This window comes from Lissotriton helveticus, chromosome 3_1 (assembly GCF_964261635.1).
Source record: "Lissotriton helveticus chromosome 3_1, aLisHel1.1, whole genome shotgun sequence".
Taxonomy (NCBI): Eukaryota; Metazoa; Chordata; class Amphibia; order Caudata; family Salamandridae; genus Lissotriton; species Lissotriton helveticus.
Window position 1 is genome coordinate 782,913,994 of NC_136061.1, and position 25,343 is coordinate 782,939,336.

Genomic DNA, 25,343 nt, shown 5'->3' on the forward strand with positions numbered 1-25,343 from the left:
CAATCAGAATGATGGGTGGGGCTTAAACTCCACTTCTGAAATCTCGATAACAATAAGCCTCGCAGAGCGACCAGCGCATGCGCGCTGCATCACAGCTCTGCGAGACCTAAAAAAAGAGAGCTACCCCTTCACCAGGTGGACATTAACATGGCAGATTTTACACATGAAAAAGACCTAACAAGATCGGAGTAGAACAACCATTGAATAGAACCACCAATAGGTCAGGTGAAATATAATTAGCATCAGAAGCATAAACAAAGATATCCCTAACAAAGGCCTAGAATTCTATATTCAGGCATTATTCGCCAACTGCTACACTCCTCCGGCAGGTGACCACATGCCGAGATAATACAGACAGAATCTACTCTGCATATGAACAAGACCAAAAACTTACACTGGATGACCTCACTTATGTTACTTTTCCAAAGAAAAAGAACAGCTTGTTTCAAATGTCAGAAAAAACAAGAGCACCTCTATGATAAACTAAGTAGTGGGAGTAACACAAGGCAAATAGGACAAACATGTGAGACTGACAGTGTTAACTACCTAGCCGGATCCACCACAAAGGACTACCACTCATTAATTATTTATATATTTATTTATTTATTCAAAGTTTTATATAGCGCGAACAAGATCCTTACAGATATCAGAGCGCTTCACAAAGACAGGGAAGGGGCAACAGAGTAAACAGAGATAATGGGAACAGTATAATAATCAGTGACAAGGTAATAACATGGATGATAAAAACAAACATAAAACCAATCCATATATGATCAGGTAGGTAACATGGTAACATGGTAATAACATGGTAATAACATGGTAAGTAACATGGTAATAACATGGATGAAAAAAACAAACATAAAACCACTCCATATATGATCAGGTAAGGGAGTAGTATATAGCAGCACAGGTCATTGATCCCACTACCATGGCGTACAGGTGGATCAGTAAACCAAGGTGTATCATATCTTGGTCGGTAGTAATAGAGTAGCGTAATAGTGCCCCCAACAAGTCGAGGATAGGCAGAGCAGCGATACAAGCAATGCAGAGTCTCTGACCCAACATCTGTAGCGATCAGGAGATCTTGGCCAGAAGCATTGTTTTCACCTCTTTCTTGAAGAGTGCAGTGGAGGTGATTAGCCTTGTTTCAGGAGGGAGCGCATTCCAGATCCTGGGTGCCATTCCTGAGAAGGAGCGTTTGTAAGTTTTCGCTTTCCGAAATCTACGAGGTTTCAGGAGTAGATTTTTAGTACTCCTATTGGATCTCGACCCTCCTGATATAGACAGCTTTTGAGCGAGGTAGTAGGGTGCCTTGTGGTGCACGGCCGCGTGTGTCATAGTTGCAATTTTTAGCTGTATTCTGGCTTCAAAAGGCAGCCATTTTAGAGACTTTAGGTCTGGGGATATGTGCGAGTGCTTTCTTGAGCCAGTAATGAGTCTCGCGGCAGCGTTCAGGGAGGCTCTTAAGGGTGCTGTTGTGGATAGCGGGAGACCGCTGAGGGTCGCAATTCCGTAGTCTATTCGAGGGATGACTAGAGCTTGTACAGCAGTTTGGAAGTCTTTGGCAGGGAGGAAGGGTTTAATTTTCCTCAGCGTGTTAATTTGGAAATTAGCTGCTTTTGTGGCTTTGCTGACGTGCTGCTGCATGTCGAGCTTGGCGTCGAGTGTGATGCCTAGGGATTTCGCCGAGTCCACGATGGTAGGTTGGACATTGAGTGCTGTTAGGTTGTTGAGCCAGGTTTGGGTGGTGGAGATTTTCGCCGGAGGTGAGATGAGTAGGAACTCAGTTTTTAGAGCATTTAGTTTGAGGTGATTATCGGCCAGCCAGGATTGGGTGTTAATAAGCGTGGAATTCAGCTGTTTGATATCTTCCGGGGACTGTAACTTTAGGTAGAGTTGCGTGTCATCAGCGTACATATGGAATTGAACATTGGATGCTTGAAGCAGGGTGGCGAGGGGTTCCATAACGAGGTTGAACAGTGTAGGAGAGAGGGTGGATCCTTGTGGAACCCCAAGATCTGCAGGCACCGGTGTAGATAGTACATTGTCGATCTTGAACCTCTGAGACCGGTTGTGAAGGAAAGACGAAAACCATTTGAGAACAGTTCCCGATAGCCCCATCCTAGTACTTAGCAGCTCCAACAAGTTCTCATGTTTGACCGTGTCAAATGCTGACGAGAGATCAAGAAGATCAAAACTTATAAAAAGAAATGATCCACTATATATAATATTTATCTTAATGTGCAGGGCCTCAACTCTCCCAAATAGCGATATTTCACTGGATAAAACATATGGAAGCAGACAGTGGCGTCACTAGGGGGGGCGGGGGGTGCGGCCCGCACCGGGTGACACCAACACTTGGGGTGACACCAATCTGCACTTCAGCCTCGCCTCTGCTCTCACCTTTACTGTCGCTCCCTGTGCAAGCTTGTTCCTCATTAAGTTCACACTCGTCTCGCAGGAGATCTGCAATGCTTGACTGTAATTTTCTTTGATCACAAGGCAACTCTATAGCAGCCTCGCTCCTCTGAGGGTGCATGGTTTCCCATTTTTCAGTATCTTGCAGTCTTCAGTTTTCCAGCGAACCAGTTCCAAATTTCAGCTTGCTCTTCACTACAGTGCCACCTGTTGCTCGGACTCTTGTTTATACAAATCCAGGGAAGACAGATGGAGTAAGAGAGAGAGGGAGACAGAGGGAGTAATACAGAGAGAGGGAGCTAGAGAGAGCAAGACAGAGAGAGAGGGAGCAAGAGGGAGTAACAAAGAGAGAGTAGGAGCTAGAGAGAGTAAGACCGGGAGAGAGGGAGCTAAAGGGAGTAAGACAGAGAGAGAGAGAGAGGAAGCTAGAGGGAGTAAGACAGAGAGAGAGAGAGCTAGAGTGAGAAAGGCAGAGAGAGAGGGAGCTAGAGTGAGAAAGACAGAGAGAGAGGGTGCTGGAGAGAGGGAGCTAGAGGGAGTAAGATAGAGAGAGAGGGAGCAAGACAGAGAGAGGGAGCTAGAGGGAATAAGAGAGAGGGAGCAAGACAGAGAGAGAGGGAGCTAGAGGGAGTAAGACGGAGAGAGGGAGCTAGAGGGAGTAATGTAGAGAGAGAGGGAGCTAGAGGGAGCTAGACAAAGAGAGAGGGAGCTAGAGGGAATAAGAGAGAGGGAGCTAGAGGGAGCAAGGCAGAGAGAGAGGGAGCTAGAGGGAGTAAAACAGAAAGAGAGGGAGCTAGAGGGAATAAGAGAGAGGGAGCTAGAGGGAGTAAGACAGAGAGAGGGAGCTAGAGGGAGTAAGACAGAGAGAGAGAGGGAGACAGAGGGAGCTAGAGGGTGTAAGATAGAGAGAGGGGGAGCTAGACAGAGAGAGAGGGAACTAGAGGGAGTAAGACAGAGAGAGGGAGCTAGAGGGAGCTAGACAGAGAGAGGGAGCTAGAGGGAGTAAGACAGAGAGAGAGGGAGATAGAGGGAGCTAGACAGAGAGCGGGAGCTAGAGGGAGTAAGATAGAGAGAGAGGGAGCAAGACAGAGAGAGAGGGAGCTAAATGGAGTAAGAGAAAGAGAGGGAGCTAGAGGGAGGAATACAGAGAGAGAAGGAGCTAGAGGGAGTATGACAGAGAGAGAGGGGGCTAGAGGGAGTAAGACAGAGAGAGAGGGAGCTAGAGGGAGTAAGACAGAGAGAGAGGGAGACAGAGGGAGCTAGAGGGAGGGAGCCAGAGGGATCTAGACAGAGAGAGGGAGCTAGAGGGAGTAAGACAGAGAGAGAGGGAGCTAGAGAGAGTAAGACAGAGAACGAGGGAGACAGAGGGAGCTAGAGGGAGTAAGACAGCGAGAGAGGGAGCTAAACAGAGAGAGGGAGCTAGAGGGAGTATGATAGAGAGAGAGGGAGCTAGTGCGAGCAATACAGAGAGAGAGGGAGCTAGAGGGAGTAAGAGAGAGAGGGAGCTAGAGGGAGTAAGAGAGAGAGGGAGCTAGAGGGAGCAAGACAGAGAGAGGGAGCTAGAGGGACTAAAACAGAGAGAGAGGGAGCTAGCGGGAATAAGACCGAGAGAGAGGGAGCTAGACGGAGCAAGACAGAGAGAGAGGGAGCTAGAGGGAGCAAGACAGAGAGGGAGCTAGAGGGAGTAAGAGAGAGGGAGCTAGAGGGAGCTAGAGGGAGTAAGGCAGAGAGAGAGGGAGCTAGAGGGAGTAAGACAGAGAGACAGGGGGCTAGAGAGAGTAAGAGAGAGAGAGAGAGGGAGGGAGCTAAGGGAGTAAGACAGAGAGGGAGACAGAGGGAGCTAGAGGGAGTAAGACAGGGAGAGAGGGAGCTAGACAGAGAGAGGGAGCTAGAGGGATTAAGATAGAGAGAGAGGGAGCTAGAGGGAGCAAGACAGAGGGAGAGGGAGCTAGAGGGAGTAAGAGAGAGAGAGGGGGCTAGCGGGAGCTAGACAGAGAGAGGGAGCTAGAGGGAGTAAGACAGAGAGAGGGAGCTAGAGGGAGTAAGACAGAGAGCGAGGGAGCTAGAGGGAGTAAGACAGAGAGAGGGAGCTAGAGGGAGTAAGACAGAGAGAGAGGGAACCAGAGGGAGATAGAGGGAGTAAGACAGCGAGAGGGAGCTAGACAGAGAGAGGGAGCTAGAGGGAATAAAACAGAGGGAGAGGGAGCTAGAGGGAGTAAGACAGAGAGAGAGGGAGCTAGAGGGAGCAAGGCAGAGAGAGAGGGAGCTAGAGGGAGTAAAACAGAGAGAGGGAGCTAGAGGGAGTAAGACAGAGAGAGAGGGAACCAGAGGGAGATAGAGGGAGTAAGACAGCGAGAGGGAGCTAGACAGAGAGAGGGAGCTAGAGGGAGTAAGACAGAGAGAGAGGGAGCTAGACAGAGAGAGGGAGCTAGAGGGAGTAAGAGAGAGAGTGAGCTAGAGGGCGCTAGACAGAGAGAGGGAACTAGAGGGAGCAAGGCAGAGTGAGAGGGAGCTAGAGGGAGCTAGACAAAGAGAGAGTGAGCTAGAGGGAATAAGAGAGAGGGAGCTAGAGGGAGCAAGACAGAGAGAGAGGGAGCTAGACAGAGAGGGAGCTAGAGGGAGTAAGAGAGAGAGTGAGCTAGAGGGCGCTAGACAGAGAGAGGGAACTAGAGGGAGCAAGGCAGAGTGAGAGGGAGCTAGAGGGAGTGAGAGAGAGGGGGCTAGAGGGAGTAAGAGAGAGAGAGGGAGCAAGAGGGAGTAAGAGAGGGGTCTAGAGGGAGTAAGAGAGAGAGAGGAAGCTAGAGGGAGTAAGACAGAGAGAGGGAACTAGAGGGAGCAAGACAGAGAGAGAGGGAGCTAGAGGGAGCAAGACAGAGAGGGAGCTAGAGGGAGTAAGACAGAGAGAGGGAGCTAGAGGGAGCAAGACAGAGAGACAGGGGGCTAGAGAGAGTAAGACAGGGAGAGAGGGAGCTAGAATGAGTAAGAGAGGGAGCTAGAGGGAGCAAGACAGAGAGAGGGAGCTAGAGGGAATAAAACAGAGGGAGAGGGAGCTAGAGGGAGTAAGACAGAGAGAGAGGGAGCTAGAGGGAGCAAGGCAGAGAGAGAGGGAGCTAGAGGGAGTAAAACAGAGAGAGGGAGCTAGAGGGAGTAAGACAGAGAGAGAGGGAACCAGAGGGAGATAGAGGGAGTAAGACAGCGAGAGGGAGCTAGACAGAGAGAGGGAGCTAGAGGGAGTAAGACAGTACCTAGTGCCGTACATTTCCGACAGAGGTGGTCCATGCGGTAAGTCGTGAGGGGGTGACACCATGAGTTACCCGCACCGGGTGACACCAACCCCAGTGACGCCACTGGAAGCAGATGTTGTCCTCCTCCAGGAGACTCAGTTTGTAGCTACAGGCACAACCAAGAATCTGCGCGTATTGGTTCCTGTCCCAATTTCATGCCACACACTACTAAAACGGAAGGGGTAGTGATTCTATTCCATAGAGGTTTGACATTTCACTTGGACGGAAAATTGTCCAACAGGTGGGGTTTCTGGTTGGAATTAGAGGTCAGCTTGGTGATCCATTTATTTCACAGATCTCACTCTCAAAAATAATACAGGTATTCTATGCATATATATTCCTCAAAAATACTGTCCTCTCACCAGCAATCAACAGGTCTCACAAAAGATAATCCAATTCAGATACCCCACCTCATCCACGGGTTGAAGGCAGCAACAGCTTAGATATTTAGTGTTCTCAACATATGGCAGACGAGGATTTCACATGTTTCTGTAATGTACACAGAACCTATTCGAGGATCAATTTTTTACTGATCTCGAGACAACTGGCCCCTGAACTAATAGGTTCTGACACTGAGACAATAATGCTAATGGAACACACTCCAACTAGGCTCCACTTAGACACACCAACCGATTTATGCGGAGAACCCTGGAGGCTTAGCAAACTGGCGCTGAGAAACCAAACTGCTCAGGAAATCGTTAAATACGTGACAGAATTCTACTTTACTGAGAATTACATGAGAATGATTAAATTAGCAATAATCTGGGACAATGCAAAAGCAGTTATTGGGGGGGGGGGGGTATATACCACAATCTCAACCTCGAAAGACTGGCTAAAAAGAACACACAGGAACAGCTGTAGGCAGGCTGAGCAATGTCACAAATAGAATAGTTCACCATTCAGAGGGAGGTCTGTTGGGTTAGGGGCAAACTACAGCAGCTTTTAGCAAAAGAGGCAGCTAAGAAGATCCTCTACATTGGACAGACCTACTATGAGCGGGGCAATAAGGCTGATATGTTATTAGCATACAAAATTATGAAATGTGATACTAGGAACATAAAACCAATTCAGGACGGGGGGAGGGTATTTAATATTTGATATGTAGTTACGTAGTTTAGCATTTCTGGTAGAAATTCATCAAATGTGCCATAATGCCCTTTATTTTTTTTATAATGTAAGTGCCTAAGGGATCACTTCAAATATGTATTGATGTTCCAGTGTATTAGAGGCAGAGGAATCACTTCCTTACCAAAGTTGCACTGTCACCTGTACTGCATGGTGCGAGAGACTATAATAATTCGCAATGCTGTGCAAGTAATGGCACTTCTCATGATAAGATGCATATTTTTCCTATAATGTTATGCAGCTTTTACATTGTGAATTATGCTAAAAAAAAATTAAAAAAAGAAATTTCTCATTGAGTGACAGATTAAGTTCACTTGGTTACATGGTTGTGGCAGGTAGAGTTTGTGATAAACGATCAATTAAGATGTTAAAAAAGGAAAAGGATCAGCTGCTAAATTTGAAGTAATATAATCTAGGAAGAAGAAAGGGGTACAATTTGGAAGATAACACTTGAGCCTGCTGTTCAGATAAGCAGGGTCAGCACTGTGTAAGGCTTTGTGGACAAATTAAAAGAATTTTGAAAATATCTCTATAACGAGGAGCTAATTAATGTAGGTTCCCAAGATGAAAGACATGGGCCCTTACAAGCAAGACCAGAAAGAAGTCTAGTGGCCAAGTTCAGCACAAGTTGGAGTCTATCAATAGCATAGTAAGGAATGCTGTAATACAGCCAATTACAGTAATCCAAATGAGAGGCAATCAAGCGATGTACGATTACTTTCCAGGCAAAAATTAAATACCAAGTAAAAATTTTGCACAGCATATGTAGCAAACAGAATCAAATAGCAGTGACCATATAGACCCATTTGGTCGTTGAAAGTTTAATGTTGAGGAAAACTGAGATTTCATTTCTGGGCATGTAGATAGAGAGAGTGATGTTCTAAGATCAAATACCAGCAAGCAGAAGATCAATTTGAAATGTTGTAAGAACTGATGTCACTAAATCATTTTACGAGAGGCACAGCAATAAAAATTAAAATGGAAGCAACATGGGGTGGGGGGGGGCGAAGCAACACATAGTGTGGAGGGGGCAACACAGGGAGGGCTGGAGATACGAACCCAACACAGGGATGGCAGAGGGGACACAAGCCTACACAGGGAGCTCAGGAGTTGCAGATGCGTGCAACAGGGAGGGGCGGGAAGAAGCACTCGAGGAAAGGCAGCAGCATGAGTGGGGAGGTAAGTACACAAGGAAGACGGCTCAAAAACAAATACATTTTCTGCGAGTGCTTACACAACAAGCATTTAAAATGCAATGGTTTCGCCTTTTGTGGGTTTGCATTGTCTGTGTGCATGTAAACATCGTTTGTGCAATTTCACCCGCAGGTAGGAAGGGGGCGCACACCTCATGAACAGCTAAAGTGGAAGCACACAGTGCATGAGCAGCAACAGTAAAAAAAATCATGCCAACTGCATAACGATCGCAAGGGCTGTACTGTGAGGGTACACATTCACTGTCGTCAAGGCTCTAGGCTGCCTACACAGCTGTTAAGCTTACAGGGTTGAATTGGACATGGGGGTGTCGAATTTTTGTAAGTAAGGGGGGTACAGATATAGGTGGGACGGTGCTATTCTTACACGTGTGACATTTTTACGACCTTAAAAAGTGTCTCATATGTTCCTAAAAATAGAGTAGAACACTAAGGCTCAGTGTGTGTACAAACACAGGAAGAGACGCAGCTCGCACAGGAGACCACAGAGGCAGCAATCACTTTAGAACGCCCAAGGTGTGGAGAGTGCCCACACCCTGGACAGTGCAGACACGGAAGAAAAATGAAGAAAAGTAACTAAATGCCCAAAAAAATCATGCGGACGCCTAGAAGGAATGGGCTTTGCAGTCCTGCGCTTTTCGAAGTCTGCTCACCGATTCAACGACAGCCTGAACACAGGATGCTGTACCCACAGTGACGTCACGGAAGATGCTGCGCAGAAGCAAGCACGGACATTTCACTACTTATGAGCCCCAGGCGAGCACAACCAGGGCCTCAGGGCTTTCAGACAGATTCAACTGCACCTTTTCCCAGCCAACGAGTGAAAGTTCAATTATTTCCCAGTCCAAATTATGCAGCTCGGCGATATCGGAAGAATAACCAGCGACACAGAGCGCCTTTGACGGGGCTCGTGGCGACTGAGTCACACTGACTCACGTGTAAAGGGACAGGAAGTCTTTGTGTAATAGCAGGTAGAAATAAACATAGCGCATGACACGGTCTAAAATACAAGCCAGCTTCAGAGACAGCGCCCTGAGGCACCCCTGAGTGCCGGGGCACGTGAGCTCCAGGGTTGCGCCCCACTGCAGGCTGTCTGTGCCCCCACTGCCCCGCCTACGGGCACAGAGGGCACGGGACGCGCTGGTGATCAATACCCAACACAGGGCAGGGGCAGCCAGAGCTGCAGTCCGGCCGGGCGAGGCGCATCGACAACTCTGCCCAAATTTCACCTCTCACATAAGGTCCGGGATTCTGCAGTTTGACTTCTTTCCGCCGCCAGTGGTCGCTGTAACCCGCTACCTTTGCAGGGGCCTGGGGGAGGTTTTGATTCCGCCGGAGGAGTCTTCTAACTTGGAATAACCGGTGTGAGCAAAAGCCAGAAATACGTCAATATTAGACGATAAGCAGGGTTAGACGTTACATTGTGGAAAAACAAATTCGGAGGGGGTGGTGCTCAACTCATGCTTTGGCTTAGAGCAAAGCCAGACACCCGGCTCGGCTCTCCCCACAAACATTCCCGCTCGCCCAGCTCTGCCAAAAACCTTGACTCCGGAGAAGGGCTTTCAGCACAAACCTTTGCTGCCCCAGCGCCAGCAGGGAAGGAGCTGGATGTGTGCAGCTGGCCCGCGGGGACGGATCAGCGCATGGCTCCTACCACGCGCTGCTCAGACTCCGCTCCTGGGGATTTAATTGGGTCAAAAATAGACGAGGGTCGGGGGGTAAATCTGATGAAGTGAACATTCCCATCCCAGCCTCTTAAACTAAGGACATCCAGTCAAATGGGAGCTCGTCTTGTCACACGCGCCAGCTCTCTACCACAGCCGGCAATTAGCGTGCGTTCTCGCAAAGAGGTATTTCTTTTCAGATATATCAGCATGTTCTTTTTTTAAATGCATTAACTCGGCAGCAGTCAGGCACGAAAGACTGCAGGGTGTGCATGCACGCACAAGCCGAGCCAAAAGCTTGAAGTGATACACACATTCTGACCGTAAATTATTTGTAGTTTAAAAGTAAGAACAAGTCAGGTCCCGGGCCGCGCTGTGATTGGCTGACGTCACGGGGGCAGGGATGTGGAATTCCTATAGCCCGACGCCCGGGACATATTGTTTGGGGTCAAGGGCAACAAGTTTTAATGTACACTTTGTCCTTGGGACAAGTAGGCCCAACCCCCTGCAGCACAAACCCTTTGGCTGCCAGTTTACAGTAACACATTGTGGATCAGGGAAGGGCATTCTCTACAATTAAGGTAAAGTGTGTGTTATATGTAATATATGTGATAATGCTGTTCAAACTTGTATATATGGTTCATTAACACAATGCCTTTATTATTAGGGTGAGCACTAAAAGTAAATGTTTTAAGCTCAGCTTGCACTACTGACGGTGGTTCCAGTATAAAAGTGTACACACATTTTCAATGTTTAGTAATATGAGGCTATGTATAAAGCACCCAGAATGCTCTCTGATTATATGCAAATATTTGCAGAAGCTTGAAAGCAAGAGTGGTGATTCTTTGCTTTCAAAAGAAAATGTTCACAAAAAAATGCATGTAAGAAAAGAAAACATTTAGCTAAACTACTGTAAGATTTTAGGTACTATATCTTTGCAGCATCGTTTAGTAACATGTGGATGTATGTTAGTATTTCCCAAAAATATTCAGAATGAAATATCAGTGTAACCAGTTTAAATACGAATATCGAAAACAAAAATAAACAAGCATTGGCAAAGCTAGTGGATCTCAAATTGGTGGTCAGCCTTTTGGTTTTGTCAAGGCGTGACTTGTTTAGGCATGGTTTTTGTAAAACCTTAACAGTGTGGGAGCTGCTGGGTCCTCACCAGTCTAACAAGCATTGTCAAAAGCAAAACATTGCCACAGTGGTTCTGGGCACTGAACAAAACTACATTGTGTGCCAAAATGCTCCTTCTAAAAGAGCAAAATACTGTCACTTACAGGGACACCAGCTAATCGACAGACGGAGAGAGACAGAATAAAAAACAAAACAAAAGGTCATGGTTAACACCAGACCTAATTAGAGACCCAATTAAAGAAAGTCTCAAAAGTGCATCCATGGTATATATCCTTGCATTAAGTACATATGTACAGTTTCCAGGAATTCACAAGAATTTACAGAAGTAGGCCAATAAATAGTACTCCCAGAAAATATTTGTGATCTGCATTTTAGCATGAGCAAATATGCAGGTGTAGATTTGCTTATGTGAAAATCTAAATGTTTTCAAGTTCACTTTTCCTCCAACGACTTTTTTCCCAACCCTGGAAGTTTTAAGTCTGCCACTGTCAGTAGTAAATTTCCAACCGTTCTCAGTATGGGAAAAGATTAGAGAAGAATTGGTGAAAACCCTTAAAACATGCACGTTAGTAGGTTTGCAAAGACTAAAAAGGGCATTCCAACCCTGGAACTATTGCTTACCACTACCTTCAGCCCCAGTATGTAGACCTTCAGAAACATAGAAGCTTAAGGGAATTGCTAGTATTCAAACACTACTATGGTATGAACCCTGGCATAATCAGAGAGGCTATATCAGAACTCTTATATAATGAGATTGTTGCGTAATTTGTTGCCGCATTAGATGGCACAAAGGGGACAAGTGGATCTTGTTACAGGACAAGTAGGTTTAATAAGCAGCCTGCCCCATGGACAAGTAGATGTTTTAATAAATTCCACACCCCTGCGGGGGTGTCCCGGGCCGGCAGCCAATCACAGCGCGGCCCGGGAAATGACGTCACTGGGGTGTCCCGGGCCTGCAGCCAATCGCAGCGCGGCCCGGGACAAAGGGGCGGGGCTTAAAAAAAGCACCAGAAACGCCCCCGAATCGCGTTTTCAAGAGAAAGCGCGATTGACAGCCTCTGTCTCCCAATGGCTAGCCTCCATTTATGGAGCTAGCCAATGATAGACAGAGGCGGGTCATCACCCGACATAGAACTCAAGAGGTTTTGCTAGCGCATACGTACTTCGTACGCATTGCTAGGCAAAACCTAAAAAGGAAAAACATGGAGTTCCCTGACATAAAGCACAGACACGAGGCAAATATACGCATGGGAAAGAGGCAATGCTCCATGGGAGTAACAAACACAAAATTGACATGCTCAGATACAAATAAGAAGCAGGTAAATGAAACTGACAAAGAAGGCCCACCGCTAGTAAGAAACGGATGGGCTCCAAGCCCCTCTATGTTCATGGTAGGCCACAACATGCCTTGCAACATACAGTGCATGTGCTGTAGGCCTAACCTAAAGTGGCCTTATAAACCAACAACAAATAAAAGCAAATACATTACCAATAAGTTTTTGAAAGCATAACAAAAAGTGCAAAACCCAAAAAACGAACAAAAATGCCTTTGAAAAACTGAAATCCAGGGAAGAATTTACAATCTGGAACCTCTGCCCTGCAAAAGATCTAGTTAGCTCCCAAGGTATTTTCTGAAAACGAGCGTCAACAGATTATGCATGACAAGGAAACGAAAGGAAGCAGGACTTAATTGAAAAGGCTTTCCATTTGGCCAAAAGAGTTTTTCGGAAGTGGAGTATCCAGCAGGAAAATATCTATGCTGCTTAATAAGTAAATACCTCCTAAAACCTTGAGGTATACTAGACATACAAAGGATTATCTATCTAACTGCTTAAAAAAATAATGCAGGATGCCTTGCAGGCTGATTCAGATAAGCAGCGAAGCTCCCAGAGCACAAGAGGACTGTGTTAAAACGTGTTGATGCCACTCAGAAGTCTGGCACCTAGATTCGAGAATAGTGTGAGGAAACCTGCCTCAGCATTGCATTACTCCCGTTAATAGGAGGAAAAACAAATGCCTGACTGGACGTGATAATTTCTTAAGATGGAATAAAGTTCTTGGTGAGCATGGGCAATCAAAGGATTCACTGTACTAACTTGTGTTTGTCCAAAGAAATGTAGTTTAAATGACAACTAGGGAATACATGACAAATCCTAACAGCTTTACTGAGCAAACCAGCAAAAGTGATTGCAAGTTGCACCACAGTATACAGCAAGGTTTGTACCACAAACGTCTGAATACAGGGAACAAAGAGCAAATATGTAGCCTTTTTCAAATGTACCTTTTGATTAAATGCTGACATACACTATTCTGTGTGCTAGAGACAGCCATCCATTTCAATATCAGCCAAGGACAACGCATTAAAAATACTTATTATTATCTGCGTAGACATGGAAAGAGATGCACCATACCCTAATTATTTACCCAAGCAATTTCACAAAGATTGAGCGGAATTCCCAAAGGGCACATCACAATGTGCGTTATAAGTACCAACTAGCAATACAAGAGCATGGGAATGGGTGAGGATCCGGATAACTCCACCTTAACAAAAGTGTCCAACTTGAGAAGATGCACCTGAACTACATCACAACCATCAGCCAACTTTCAGGAGCATGGACAAGATGGGAAGAGTGCCTCAACTGCCCTTTATCAAATGTCACTCAGAAATCCAAAAAGATAAGGAGTCGGGTGACACTACTCACAACTCTGCTGAGAGCGCTGTCACAAAAATAAAAGATGGCAGACTTATTGCTACAGCTAAAAGCCCAACTGGTACAAACTTAGAAGATTTTTTTTCCACATGTTAGTTTAAGGGCACCATATCAGTGGCATTAGTCAACCAATTAAGTAAAGGCAAACCAGTATGTAAGTTAGAATGAATTCTTCAAATATACAGTCCCTTTTCTTATTAATAAAAGTGAAATCTGACCTATATATAAACATACATATACATATATACACACACACGAAAATTACTCTGTGCTATTTAAGTATTCACAATAGATGTTAAGCAAAGTAGAAAAGGGTAAAAAGATCCTTGGTAGTTGTTGAGATCGTACTTGAAGTAAAATATCAATAATATTATATTGGGAAAAAGTATTGTAAAGGCACAGATTTTAATGCATAGAAAAAAGATTGACAAAGTCGAAGTCTTCATTTCATGATATTCGACCGCCACAGACAATGAGCACTCTTCATGTTTTTACCATACCATAATGTTTACTGATATGTAGACGAGAAGATTAATAAATGGAAGACAGGAAAGTGGTGCCACTTTACTAGGATAGTCTACGGCCTTGGTGGAAGTAATAAATATGCATTCTTGAAGTAAACGTTCTAGGACTCAGAATGTTGTTTTTGGCTTTTTTATTTTTGAATTATATCAAAATGAAATTATTATTTCAACCAAAATTATAAATTTGCTGCTGTGAAGACAGCCTGACCACTGAGTGAAACCTAGATCTAGATACTTGAAGGTTTTCTTTAGTAAATGTAGGCCTTCGACACCGTCTGCCACCACACCCTCTGCACACGCCTCCACGACGCAGGGATCCGCGACAAAGCCCTGGACTGGACCACCTCATTCCTCACCGGCAGAACCCAGAGTGTCCGCCTCCCACCCCCATTCCGTTCCAAAGACACCAAGATCATCTGTGGCGTACCCCAAGGATCGTCCCTCAGCCCAACACTCTTCAACGTCTACATGGCAACGCTCACCAACATCGTTCGATTGCACGACCTCAACATCATCTCATACACGAATGACACTCAGCTGATCCTCTCCCTCACCACCACCAAATCCAACCTCCACGAAGGAATGAGAACCATCGCCGAATGGATGATGAACAGCCGCCTTAAACTGAACTCTGACAGGATGGAGGTCCTCATCATCGGATCAACCCCCTCTGCCTGGGACAACTCATGGTGGCTGGCCGCACTGGGAGCTGCACCGACTCCCACCGACCACGCACGCAATCTGGGGGTCATCCTGGACTCAGCGTTATCTACGACCCAGCAAGAAAACGCCGTCTCCTCCACCTACTTCAACACCCTCCGCATGATCTACAGATGGATCCCCACAGGAACCAGAAGGACGGTCACCAAGGCCCTCGTCAGCAGCAGGCTTGACTACGGCAACGCTCTCTACGCAGGAACCTCAGCCAAACTCCAGAAACGCATACAGAAGGCCTCTGCACACCTCATCCTCGACATCCCCTGCCACAGCCACATCACAGCCAACCTGAAAGATCTGCACTGGCTCCCCATCAACAAGAGGATCATGTTCAAGCTCCTCACCCACGCTCACAATGCACTCCACAACACCGGACCAGCGTACCTCAACGAGCCACTCACCTTCTACACCCAGAACCGCCAGCTTCGCTCCTCTGACCTCGCCACCATCCCCCACATTCAACGAGCAACCGCCAACGGCAGATCATTCACCCACCTTGCTGCTAAAACCTGGAGCACCCTCCCCATCCGCCTGCAACAGACCCAGGACCTACTGACCTTCAGGAGACTCCTCAAGACCTGGCTGTTCGAGCAGTAGCAGCACCCCCCAGGCCCCTCCATTGCCTTGAGACCCTCACGGGTGAGTAGTGCAATCTACAAATGTACTGATTGATTGCAATCGGAGGTATCCACAGCCATAATTTGGTCTTCCACTGGCAGTTCAAGGTCCATCACAATCCCTATGTTTAGCATCTTATTGGAAGCAGCTAGACATTTACCAGAGATTTTGCAATCCAAATTCCTTTAGTTAGGCAGTAGTAAGTGTGCTAACCACCCTGATCTCAAAGTTATTAGAGTTTTGTTTTAGAGAATTTGTGAACACTCGCCAGTCTATTAATTTAAATAATTTGGAAATCAAAAGCTTGTCTTTCTTCATAAACAGAAGGGGGAGTTCATCAACAATTGCAGAGTAATCTGTATAATTATAATACAAAATATTTCATAGTCTGAGTAACACCCTCAATAGAAGAATAAAAATGTTAAATAAAGATGAAGAAAAGGCAGGACACCGCAAACAGACAAACTCCTTTTACCATATACGTGCCTAGCCAGACTGCCCGAGACATACCAGCAAGAAAATAATTAAATTAGGACAGTATAATGTCATTTAGCCAGCGCTACATTGAAAAGCTCCTGCAAAATTCAACAGAGTGGTCCAAAACACCCCAATCAGGCATAAATTACCAAAAACCTATAAAAGGATTGAAAAACAACTTGAAGGTCATCGAAAATGTACTGTCATTGTAAGCCTAGAATTGTGCTCTGTGTGCACCAATGTCTTTTAAAGAACAGGTTTGAAATCGGCTTTTGAATTCACAAGTCTGTCTGATGCCCCAGAGGGCTCTCTTGTTTTTTGTGCTTTTTTTCTTAATAAAACAGAGAGGTAACAGCAGCTCACTTCAACTCAGTCCCAATCACTGGGGTAGGTATTAATTGCTGCTGCAAAAGCTGGGGCGACAAAAGGAAATAACAGCATTTTTTTAAATCTTTGCTGGACAGCCATCCAAGTGGGTAGAGGAGAAGTTCCAGAGTCATTGCAATTTTTGATACTAGTCATCAGATCTGTATTGGTGATTTGTGCATACTAAGAAAAAAGTGAAATATGTTTATCAACTTAATAAAAAATGTAATAGTAAAATGATAATTTTTGGTTTACAAAGAAATGTTAACATCCAATTGCAATATAAAAAAGGATCTATGTTTCAGAAACGCTTATCCCAAATATTCACCCTGCAACGTACCATAGCTACATGTAGGTCGAGTCATTTTGGCTCACTCACAAGTCAATGTCGGCAAACAAAGAATGCATTTTCAAATTATCTTCCTATGTAAGTTTCGATGAAGGAAACATTGGCTCAGCTGCCTAGGTAGAGAGTTTCCCAACCAGATGCAAGAGTCAGTACAACAGCTGGACACCAATGTTAAATAGCAATTAGGACAAATAGGAGTCATGAAAGAGCCAAGTTATGAGATTTACTGATAAAAAACAACCCACTTTAAGCATAAAACACATATTGCTCAATAAAGGCATAATCAATGTATACCTTTTCAAAGATATCAATACCACTTTAATTCTTAGTAAAAGTGGTGGACCGGGAAATCAAAAGTCATAGAAAAATCTAAAAGATTATTATGTCAGTCAAACTCACATTGAGAACATCAAAGATGGAGTTTTAGACAACAAAGGGAGGTGCCTCTGTATACTCACTGAGCTTGATTTTCTACTGCCAATCACCAAGGACACATTTTTTCAGTGCCATTGGGCAGGATTTTCTTCTGCATTGGGGCATGAGAAATGCACCAACAGACACCACACGCTGGGCATGAGGAACCCAATGATTTAAAATTATATATATATATATATATATATATATATATATATATATATATATATATATATAACAATTTAAGAGAGTAATCTATGCCTTATTGCAGGAATTAACTATGGCCCGTTTGCAAATTAAAAATGAATAAATGAAGTGATAACCGGTAATAGTTTCTCTGAACACTCCTGTATAACAATAAAAGGGCATGAATCTCTTCACCATCTATAATATTCAATGAAAGAACATCACTCCATTTACTGGCAGAGTTAATTTCTGGAAATGGTTGAGTTTTTCAAGAATACTAACCCCCGGCTCTACTAGGGACACTTTACCTAGGATTCAAATAAGGAAGTGTCGGAAAGTACATAATATCTTGAATAGACTGCCAAATATACATTTTTAATAGCTAAATGTATGAGCTCTTAGCACCATTTAACAATGTGACTCAAGCTTAATATTTGCTGTTGATCAGTTACGCGACTTAAGGTCGGTAAACATCTGCTTAAATGCTACTCTTATTTAATTTCTTCGTTGCCTACATGACAACTGTATTACTTTGATGCCTATTATCATCATCGAAGTTACATGAGAATACCTTTTGCAAGCAATGCTGGCTTTTGCGGAGTCCTCATTCGATTCAATTGTAGCTAAGGCATAATCCAGCCACAGGCTTAACTGAAAGTCTTCAGCATTTACATCAACGGAGATGTCTAATTTATTATAGTTTTTTGCTGCCATAATAATGTTACTAATCATACACTGCATTGTTCCACTACCTTAGTCTGAAAATAGACCTCACTAGCATAAGTGCTCAACGCCCACTAAGACCATTTCGAACATAATTCAAAAGCTGCCATTGCATTAAAAGAAGGCCAACATCAGAGTATTACTGGGACTAGAATACTGCTGTGTAAAACAGTAAATACAAGACTGCCTGTATGACATGCTACACAAATTATAAGTTTCCTCCCCTCACCATCCTGGGGATAGTAAGGTAAGACCGCACTGCCCCCACTTTCTGTACTGAATAAAGGGTATGATGGCAAGCACAACATTAAACCTCATAGAAAAGACAACCAACGATATCAGTTGTTACCCACCAGAAGCAATTCTGGCAGGTAAATGTGGTGTTACTTGTCCCAGTAGGCCTACGGCAGTAAACACTATCAAGACTATTTTGTGTAATGCCTTACATCCCAAAACAAGAAATACAATTTCAATACTTAAGAAATGCTTCTTCCTAAGGCATTCACTGCAAAATGACTCTTTCAGCTGGTTTCCTAATACTACTTCCCTATCAGAAGTAAAATCACATTTGCTTGTACAACCGTAAATACTACTGATACATGCACTTACCTAGATCAGTTTTTAGGCTGATTTCAGATGGGGGCTCCGATTCCAAGGGAACATTGATAAGGGTGTAACAAACATTTTCTGCTGCCGTCATGATGGTGGTTTTCTATTTAACTTCAATAATGGCCTTTAATTTGGAGTCAGATGGCTGAAAAGAACAGATGAAAATGAAAATAAATCAATAACACTTTCTTCATAACAAAGAAAACAGTAGCTAACAGCAGCTGCACTTAAAAACATTATTAGGTTCTAATATTCAAAATTAAGAATTATAATGTGAATAGATTGGAACGAATCAGCAAAACAGCTAGCGCAAATGCAACATAAATTGAAGGACCACTGCAGCTTTGAGAACATGGAGCTATAGGGATTTGGGTGCAATCAGGTATGCATTTAATGAATCGCACAACGAAAAGAGTCCTAGGCAGGAGCTGCACAGAAAACAGAGCCTGTTGAGTGGAGTTAATTCAATTCAAATGAACTTTATTCGGTTTCACAAAAGTAAACCATAAAAGTTACAAAAAAGTCCAAAATACAGTAAAACATGATTACAATGGAGTAGTTTACGAGTTAAAATATATAGAAAAACATTTTTTGAAAGATAACCCAAAACTTCCCCTCCTAATCTAGTCAAAAACAATAAATAGATCTAAAAACCAACCTGGTCACAACCCCCTGAGTTTAGTGTTCACCTGATATGGGTTGGCTTATCCACCTTGGCCTGAAAAATCCTTAAAAAGATCCTCCATTTTACTTAAGAATCTAGACAGGCCCTAGTTCTTACAGTGGATTTTAAATAGCCAACAATAAAATATATACAGTACTCCTTGAGCAATTGTAAATCCAAGAAAGCAGGGCAAGCGTGGGTAAAATTCAACTTCTTTAGGATAGGAACTAAAAAATGTCTGCGAGGAATCACAAAAAAGGTACAGAAGAGCACCAAGTGTAGCAAGTCCTGAGGAGATTTACCATTGCAGCCTCAGGGTGCCAACAGTTGTCCTCTACTGCACCTTCTTAGCCTGGCAAGCAAGAGGTGGAAAAGATTCATATGAAACCTAGTCAGTAAAAACTGCTCATAAGTAGATAAAGACCCCATGAGGTATGGTTCAGTAGATGGGGTTGTTTTGAGCGTTAAATAAAATCGAACACTAGGTTTCTGTAATTCCCGCTCATCTCTTTCCAATTTTCTTAAGGTAAGAAAGGAAACCCTGATTGCATCCACATCCTTCTTTACAATAGTTTCGGGATTAGAGTATAAATCACCACATCCTAACCCTTCAAGACAATTTTTAATATATTTGAGCCAGGGAATTCGGGACCCACTATCAACCGCCATACACTCTTAAAATCTCATGGTTAAGAGTTACTGCCTCATTCAGCCAACATTTCAGCCAAAACACAAGAGGGTTTAATGCCAGGATGTCACTTAGATAGGGGACCCCTAGTTCTTCACGGGCCACCAGATTAGATAAACCACGCGAACACACAACTGGCGCTCCAAAAGAGAATTCTCGGCCACCTAGAGAGAATCCACTAAGATACGTCCCCAGATTTTGCTACCCTAACTGGCTGTAGCCACACTTTTCGCTTGGTAAATTTTTTAAATGGCTGCAATTGGTCTCTTCCCTAGTTTGGAAGCAAAATTAAATATGGCCGCATTCGCCCGGGCCAAGTCCCCCTTTTTCCTACTTACTTGAGGCCCCCATTTTAACCTGTCATCCATAAGGACCCCAAGGTAGGAAAATACGTTAGTGCGAGGGACTATAGCGGGTCCAACCCTAAATTGAAAACTTTATTTTCGGCGAGACTCCATCTGCATAACATAAGATTTCGAATTATTCACAGATATGTGCCTGTCCAACATAAAGTTAGAAAAAGCGTCTAGCAGTCCGCGATAAAAGGACTGTGTCATCCGTATATAGGAGGACGGGAAGACCTTGACGCCCTACATACGGATAATCTACCCCCGTGGCTCTTAACACTATCAAGATCATCGATGTAGAGATTAAATAGGAACGGGGCCAGGATACATCCTTGCCGTACTCCCCTCCTGATACTAAATTCCTGTGAAACCCGGAGATCCTGGGAGAATCTAACATTGGCCTTAGCCTTCCTATGTAGATCCTCTAAAAAGTTAACAATGGTGATCTCTACCCCCATAGCCCTCATGGACTGCCACAGTTTATCCCTGTTCACGCAATCAAATGCGGAGGACAGATCCATTAAGGCTAAGTAGACAGTGCCTTGGCGCGCCACAGTATATTTGCATAACCCCTTCGCTGCGGGGGTAATTCCCCCGCTGTGCTGGGGGACGGGGGCGCGCACAGCGCCCCCATGCTCATGATGAACTTAGCTCATCATGAGGCACGGCGCTCCGGTGCTCATGACGAGCTGAGCTCGTCACAGCTGCACCCGTTCCCGTGGAACGCTCAGCACAGCAGGGGAATTATCCCCACGTGTGAGCGTTCCACGGCTCATGAAGAGCTGAGCTCGTCATGAGCACCGGAGCACCGTGCCTCATGACGAGCTCAGCTCGTCATGAGCATGGAAGGTGTTAAAACCATCATTAAATTGAGTGATTGGGCCACAGTTAACCGCCCAGGTCCACAGATCCAAACTGGACATCTGACAAGATCTTATGATCTGCAGCCCAGATGGAGAGTCTTCCTAAAAGTACACGATCCACAACCTTAACCACCGAATCAAGGAGAGAGATCGGCATGTAGCAATATGTGCTATTCAGATCACCCTTCTTGAAGACGAGGACTATAGTGGAAGTTGCCCAAGAATCTGGGCAACCACTCCGGGCTGCTGCGTTGAACACAGCCACAAGAACCAGAGCCCAGAAGAGCGGGTCAGACTTAAAAAGGTCGGGAGAATAACATCTGGTCCTGGAGCTTTATTGGCGGTTAACCCTACAATACCAGCCTCGACCTCACCCTGTTCAAAAACCATTACAGATTCGTCCCTATCATTGCCTGCCAGGCAGGTTTGCTTCGCTGGGCTTTCAAACATTGTTTTAAAATGGAGCACCCATTCCTCCTCCGTGATGTGCGAATCTAAAGCTCCCCCTATGTGACGCTCAAAGAGTGGTCTATTAACGCTGTGCCAAAACCTGGAGCTATTCTTAAGACTACCTGACTCAACTAACTCCCTCCCTCCAGGCCTCCACCTTCAAATCTCCCTTCAGTTTGGCTAATATTATTTTGTACTCTTTGCGGCTCTCACGGACCAGTAATTGATTTATCGGCCTAGCTATCAAGGCTTCCTTCAGCTTTCTCGATGCCTGAGAGCAAGAAGAGTTAAACCATCTGGGTGTTAAGGTGGTAATCCTACGAGTAATCCTACGAGCCGGTGCACTTAGGAGTTCTCCAATTTTGGTGGAGATGAGATTATAAGCACTGATGACCTCCCCCGGGGAGATACCCTGTCAGGTGCACAGTGAAAGCTCGGTAGCACAAGCCTGTTGAGTGGAGTCACAAAGTCAGAGTAGGGATGGGAAGACCAATGCAGGACGAAAGGAAAACGCATGTACTGTCCTCTCTCCCTTTCGGGGTCTATGCATGAGGTAGCAGACATTCAGTGTAGCACTCTCAACATAATAAAGATGAAGAACAATGCTCACATGACAAATTCCGGCTTGGTGAAATGCAAGGGTGAAGTTGCTGGATTTTTTTTGCGGGGGGTGTTAATGTGATTAATTCTGGCAAAAGAAGGAGACCATCAACTGTACCGTCCTCAACGGAAAAAAATTAAAAATAGTTTATTTTGTATGCCTCTTTACCCTTAATCGATTTTATTTATGGCAGTTCAACATAACTCAATCTCTTTTGTAGTCCCCTCACTTGGCACTGGTCCTTGGAGGACACCAAACTGTGCCATAAAGTTAGTAATTCACAAATATTTAATAAGGCCTTCTATAATCGTGCTTACAAAATTCAGAAAGTTGAGTACATGAGTTGGACTGATGACCATTTTCATGCGCCTTGTTGTAATTATAATTGCACTGTGCACCATGTAGTCTTATTTGCGTGTCATAATACTAATTTCAGCAGCAAAAAATATCGAACAGTTAACAAAGTCTTCCTTCCTAGCCTGCCACCAACTAAAGTGTCATACTTTAATTCCTCTATTAAAACACTGAGGTTCAAAATTCAAATCTACCCCACTCTCGCCCATACTTCATGTTAAAGGGGGCCTTAAGAAGATTATTCCTTTCCTGCATCCTAAGATCTTCTCAATGACACCCATTACACCTGGATACTTGACATCCAAGCCCCCATTCTTTGAAACGTTACCATATTTGAGTAAGCGTCTGTCTACAAAATACGGCTACTCCTCTATTTTTGGGGGGATAGGTGATAATCCATTACTCTTTCTTGCTCGAGACATTCACCATTTAAGGTTATTTTGGTAAAATCTCTTCTGGGTTTTGTGTACCTCTTAAGTGGCATACCAGCATGCCATCGCTTCGTTCTTCCGGTCACTTACACCCTACTGCTTCACTAGCGTCCTCACTGAACCCGAGTGCCACTGAAAATAATGTAGTTTTCAGCAAGGTCTTAAAACCGGACTCTTAACTTTTCCAGTTTCGTTACACTACTGCACACTTCTAGCACAAAAGACCGTGTGTTGTCACTGGTGCTAGACAAGCGAAGGTACCCCATCTACCCTATTACAGAGAAAAGATGTTGCTAACTGACAGTAATCAGATCAAAGTCTTACGCTCGGGTCTACAACACCCAGGTCTGCACTGCTAAGGTGTAAAGGGCAGTGTCCTGCTGCTCCCCTTTTAGCGACCTGACTCTACTTTAAAGCGTGCTGGGCTCCAGAGCGGCAGTGGTTTTATTCCCTGTGGGTCAATACGCTTCCTTCTATCCGATCTCATGCTCCACCGCAGATACTCGCTTCTCTACCCGACAACGCGTCCCCACGACAAGCCCCCTCTCCGTACCTCTGACTGTGTGCCCCTGGCACCTCTCCTCGCCGGTGGGTGTCGCTCCCTACCCCAGCGGTTTCGTTGTCTCCGTGGCCTGCGATGTAGGTGACGTGGAAGAGCTTCACTTTAGAAGCCACATCAGGACTACGGAATCCGGGAGAAGGCAAACTTCCTCTCAATCTCCTAACGCTACGTACAACTTAACTTCCGGGTTAACGCGGGTATGAGCGTCTCAGGCACAGGGCACGTCTGGTGTATCGCCTCGACCAAGTGTGTGTTATGTGCTCGCCTCCGGAGTTTATGTAACAATACTGTACTTGGAAGTTGGACGTAAGTAAAAGCCTTTACATAGCTATTTACTACTCTGACAAGGCGTTGAAGCTCTTCATGCGAGGCAGCACGTAGCTCGTTTAGTCTAGCGATCGAAGGTAGTACGGAGAACTGTAATCGTGAGTAGTGACGGTGTGCAGGGTCGGATTGGGATCATGATTATTTATTTATATTTATTTATATAGCAGTGACATTCCCCAGTGGGGCTAGAGCGCTTTACTTTACAAGAGAAATATTTCGTTACAACTGGTTCAAATTGAACAAATACTATCAATAAGTAAACAAGCATTGCAATAGGTCTCGCCCTCGTTTAAGTTAAAGCAATTCTGTTTGTAAGTAGGTGGTTTCTTAGCTTTGCTTTTATCACTGTTTTCAAACTTTCATGTACATAACATGCATATGTATGCATATATGTATTTATATAGATATGCAGATATGTATATATATATATATATACACACATACATATATAAATACATATGCATATATATATTCACTGAAAAAACCATAGGTTATAGACCATATATAGTTAGGAATTAGCATTTAGAAAACCTTATTTTACTCACACAAAACCATTGAAATTCCATATATAGTTAGTTGCACTAACTATATATCGCGCACCCGCAATCCACTGCTGATGATGTCACATATTACATCATTCATGACATGGTCAGTGACATCACTGATGACATCACTGATGACATCTCAAATGACATCACTGATGACATCATCTAGTGTCTGTGTGTTTTTGTAAAGTTTAAATACGTTTTACATATTGAAGAATGACTGGATGTATGGAAGACTGAGTGTGTGTGTGGCTGGCTGGGAGGTGTGTGACTCTGTGCATATCAATGTGTACTTGTATCAGTGATTGTATAAGAGAGTAAGTATGTGTTAGTATATGTGTGAAAAGTATGGTGTTCTGTGTTTAACTATAGATGAGGAAATCGAAGTGTGATTGATTCTTCACAGGACTGACTAGGTGTATGAGTGCATATGATAGTGTTGTAATAATGAGTGACTGTATGTATGAGTGATTGTATGGGTGAATGAGTGAATGTGTGTGTAGACGTAGGAATCAGTGAGTGCGCATGTAGTAACTGGTATTGGTGTGTCATGATGTCATCAGTGATGTCATTTGAGATGTCATCAGTGATGTCATTTCAGATGTCATTAGTGATGTGATCAGTGATGTCACTGAAGTATGGTGTTCTGTGTTTAACTGTATAGATGAGGAAATGGAAGTGTGATTGATTCTTTACAGGACTGACTTGGTGTTTGAGTAACTCCATGGATGAGTGGCAGTGTGACTGTCTGCATAGGTGTATGAGTGCATATGATAGTGTTGTAATAATGAGTGACTGTATGTATGAGTGATTGTATGGGTGAATGAGTGAATGTGTGTGTAGACGTAGGACTCAGTGAGTGCGTATGTAGTAACTGGTATTGGTGTGTCATGATGTCATCAGTGATGTCATTTGAGATGTCATCAGTGATGTCATCAGTGATGTCATTTGAGATGTCATCAGTGATGTCATCAG

At 44.3% G+C, this 25,343-nt stretch overlaps 1 protein-coding gene across 2 annotated transcripts in view; it reads right to left on the bottom strand.

The window, feature by feature from the left end:
* The window catches only part of COPB1 (coat protein complex I subunit beta 1), a 296,632-nt gene extending 272,888 nt beyond the window's left edge, over positions 1–23,744 (bottom strand). The window contains exons 1-2 of one of the 2 annotated variants that reach the window (XM_078681014.1): positions 23,488–23,744; positions 18,537–18,681 (exon numbers count right to left, since the gene is read on the bottom strand). In XM_078681014.1, the coding sequence (XP_078537140.1) occupies positions 18,537–18,627 (91 nt within the window). In that variant the 5' untranslated portion in view covers positions 18,628–18,681; positions 23,488–23,744. Of the gene's footprint in view, positions 1–18,536; positions 18,682–23,275 lie in introns of both variants that reach the window. The other variant, XM_078681015.1, reaches the window with a different exon arrangement.
* Between the last annotated feature and the right edge of the window lie 1,599 nt (positions 23,745–25,343).